At 34.1% G+C, this 3,863-nt stretch overlaps 1 protein-coding gene across 1 annotated transcript; it reads left to right on the forward strand.

Moving 5' to 3' along the window:
• Window positions 1-1,058: 1,058 nt before the first annotated feature.
• LOC138133432 (probable cytochrome P450 6a17) lies at window positions 1,059-2,970 on the forward strand. The gene is made up of 3 exons (XM_069051337.1): window positions 1,059-2,326; window positions 2,386-2,637; window positions 2,694-2,970. Exons 1-3 carry the CDS (start codon window positions 1,198-1,200, stop codon window positions 2,870-2,872), a joined length of 1,560 nt encoding a protein of 519 aa, XP_068907438.1. The 5' UTR covers window positions 1,059-1,197; the 3' UTR covers window positions 2,873-2,970.
• Window positions 2,971-3,863: the final 893 nt, after the last annotated feature.

Raw genomic sequence — 3,863 nt, forward strand, 5'->3', positions numbered from 1 at the left:
CTAAAGCTGGTGACTTTAACTTTCAAAGTTGCTTGCTCTGCGCGAACCCGATTTGATTAATTTTTTAGTTTTTGTCCATTTTAACATTGCTGATTTCAAAAGCAATGTTACGTCTTTTTACACTGATTGAATTAAAGTAATTCTTATTTGTTTTTGTCTTTGTATTTTTACCAAGTAAAGATTTATTGGATATGACCTTCATAAATGTGACTTTTGTAATGTAACTAAATTAAAGGTGCTTTTACAAATGCACAGCTCACTTGATGAACATTTATATGAAATCAATTATACACATAAAATCCCATTAGTTTTTCCTCTTCTCAATATATCAACACAAATCCAATTTTGGAATTTTTAATGTTATGGACCGTATAAAAGCAGTTTTAATTTTTTTTAAATTTAAGTTTTTCTCCACGGTATTACATATACCTAATTTTTTTTCTACGGTATTACATATAATTTGTTTCAAAATCAAAAATCCACCAACACTGGATTCTACATCGAAAATACAACCGACAACGTCGCCAACTTTTGTTTTTAATGTGTTTGCAAGTGTCGGAAAAACTGGGGTTATGAAAGAAAACTGTTGACAGTCGTTTTGGTCGTAGTTCATCGTGTTTTATTTATTCTCATTTAATTTTTCACTCGAAACGTGTGATATGGTAGCTACCACCTTTTTGTACATAATAATTATTTTGTGTTACGTAAATAAACTCAACAGTTCGATGTCAAATTTTGGCGGAACGGTGGGCCAACCCAAAAAAATGAAACTTATTCTAGGGATTTCTTTGTTTCTGCCAACATAATTCAACAGGTGGTGGATTTTTGATTTTGAAACAGATTATATTTAAGAATATAGATTCTAACCAGAATTAAAACAGCTTCCTTTAACTAAGAAATTTCTTATCTGTATATGACACTTTTCTTGTCGTTAAAAATACTTTTCTAATGGTAATAATTTTTCTAATTGCAAGCGAATTAAAATGACATTCAAACGTCCCAAAATGATGAGTTCAGTTTCAAGGTTGAGTAAATAAATTAAATCGATGTTATAAGTACAACTGGCTAATCTAGTGTAAGTTATCTTGTCAGCAGAGCTGATAGCATGACCATTTATTTCTTGGCTGTTCGGACTTTTTCTCAGTGTTCTTCTTAACATCATCTAGTTATAGTGCCAAGACAAAAATCGTGAATATTATGTACGATTATTTAGATATCTGTGGAGTGGTAGTTGCGATTGTAGTGGTGTTGGTATCTTATTTAAAATGGAAATTCTCGTACTGGAAAAGGGCCGGCCTGCCTATCATAAATCCGACAATACCCTTTGGTGACTCAAAACAACTAATCCTAGGACGTTACTCACTCGGTCAACAATTCGAAGATTTTTACAAAATCTTCACAAGTCGAGGTTTGAAACACGGCGGCGTTCACGTAGGGATAAAACCGTTTTACGTTCCCGTCGATCCTGAACTTATTAAACACGTCCTGCAAATAGATTTTCAACACTTCGTCAACCACGGCACTTTCATCGATGAAGCCAACGATCCCCTTTCCGCACACCTGTTCAGCTTGGAAGACGCAAAATGGAGAAATATGCGAGTCAAACTGACACCTACCTTCACATCCGGAAAAATGAAGATGATGTTCCAGACTCTGGTCCAGTGCGGCGTCGGTATGAAAGAACTAATGGATGCATCAGCAAAGAATCGCATTCCGATAGACATTAAAGATATTTTATGCCGGTACACCACAGACGCAATCGGGTCAATCGCATTCGGACTGGAGTGTAACAGCCTAAAGGATCCCAATTCAGTATTCAGAAAATACGGAAAACGAGTGTTCGAAATGGACATGCGGTCACAGATAAAGACGCTGCTGCAATTTGCCCTGCCACATCAGGTACTGAAAGTGTTTAAATTTAAACAGAACAAACCGGATGTCGAAGAATTTTTCATGAAAGCAGTCAAAGATACTGTTGAGTTCAGAGAAAAAAATAACGTGTACAGAAAAGATTTTATGCATCTACTTATACAACTGAAGAACAGAGGCGCTGTGACCGATGACGGTAAAGTGTTAAATGAAGAGGGTAGATCAGAAGAAAAGGCACTAACAATGAACGAATTAACTGCACAAGCTTTCATTTTCTTCTTGGCTGGATTCGAAACGTCGTCAACCACCATGACGTTTGCGTTGTACGAAATAGCCAGACATCCTGACATTCAAGAAAAACTAAGACAGGAAATCAATGGAATGTTCGAAAAACATGACGATCAATTAACATACGATGGAATCATGGAACTGACATACATGGATAAAGTTCTAAATGGTGAGTATTAAATTGACCACAAAAAGTGGACGCTGATATTAAATGAACGTGTATTTCAGAAACTTTGAGAAAATATCCACCATTTCCCATGATTTTGAGAAAATGCAGCAGGGATTACACAATACCAGACACACAGATAACTTTGAAGAAAGGTGTAAACGTCGGTATACCGATTTTAGGTTTACATAATGATCCTAAATATTATCCGAATCCTGAAAAATTCGATCCTGAACGTTTTTCCGAGGAAAATAAGCGTTCAAGGCCGGCTTTCACGTGGCTTCCGTTCGGAGAAGGACCTCGTCTGTGTATAGGTAAGACCGTCGTCAACAAATTCTTGATTTTCGAATGAATAACTACTGTCCTGCAGGTCTACGTTTTGCAGTACTACAAAGTAAAATTGGTCTGGTAACGTTATTGAAGAACTACAAGATCAAGTTAAGTCCAAAAACTAGGGTTCCTTTGACACTGCACAAAAAAGGTTTCATTATAATGGCAGAAGGTGGAGTTTGGCTTGACGTAGAAAAAATAAATAATAATGTTAAGTGATGTAAAGGAATTCACTTGGTCTTATATTATTATCTATAAATAACTAAAGCATCCAGATGTGATACACTTATGGAAGGGAATAAATGAATAAATAAAAATCACTGTTTCATACTTATAAAAATAAGTAACAAATTTTAAAAATATGTACCTATCCAGATTATCTCTATTTGTCCATTTATTAATTTCTTACACGATAAAGTGTCCATGTCTGATTGGTGTAATAAAAATGTGTTAAGGTGTAATGTGGTGTTATGTCGCAGGATCGTATTTTTTCACTTACATATTATTATCAGCGTTGTTGACTGATCATGTACAGTTGGTTGCAAAAAAATCGGGAAACGAAAATTTTTCTAATGTAAATTTGATTTTGTCCATTTATCAATTAATTGTCTACTTGAGAATACCTAAAGTCTGTCTCAATTCTAAATTTCCACCAACACTGCATTCTACGTTAGAAATACAACCGGCAACACTGTTTGGTGAAAAATGCGTAAGATTGTATTTGTTAGGTTATCTGTCAATTTCCGTTTTTACAACTCAAAATTTTAGAATAAAGAAAAAGAACGAAAACCTTTTTTAAAATGCAGCAAGTAAGTAGGTAGAAAATCAAATTCTAAAAGCAAAATAAACTCATGAACTAATTTTAATATTTTCGAATCATGTTTGTGAAATAATTATATTGCCAACTTTGGCTATTAAGAATCCCCAATTTAGAAATATTTTTATTTTGATAACATAATTCAACAGGTGGTGGAAATTTAGAATTGAGACAAACTATATCAAATAATTTAAAAAAATGTCATTGAATTTTGACGTTAATTCTAACCTATCTCTCCTAAGAAGGTTTCACACTATGAAAAAAATTGTAAAAATGTGTCAGTTTTATGCTGACAGTTCCCGTTTTTTTGCAACCAACTGTAGGTATATAGGTATACTTAAGTTACACTTACAAAACTCTGTCTGATTTCCACAGAAAATACGAGTGCATGAA

The sequence above is a fragment of the Tenebrio molitor genome, chromosome 6, assembly GCF_963966145.1.
Source record: "Tenebrio molitor chromosome 6, icTenMoli1.1, whole genome shotgun sequence".
NCBI classification, from domain to species: Eukaryota; Metazoa; Arthropoda; class Insecta; order Coleoptera; family Tenebrionidae; genus Tenebrio; species Tenebrio molitor.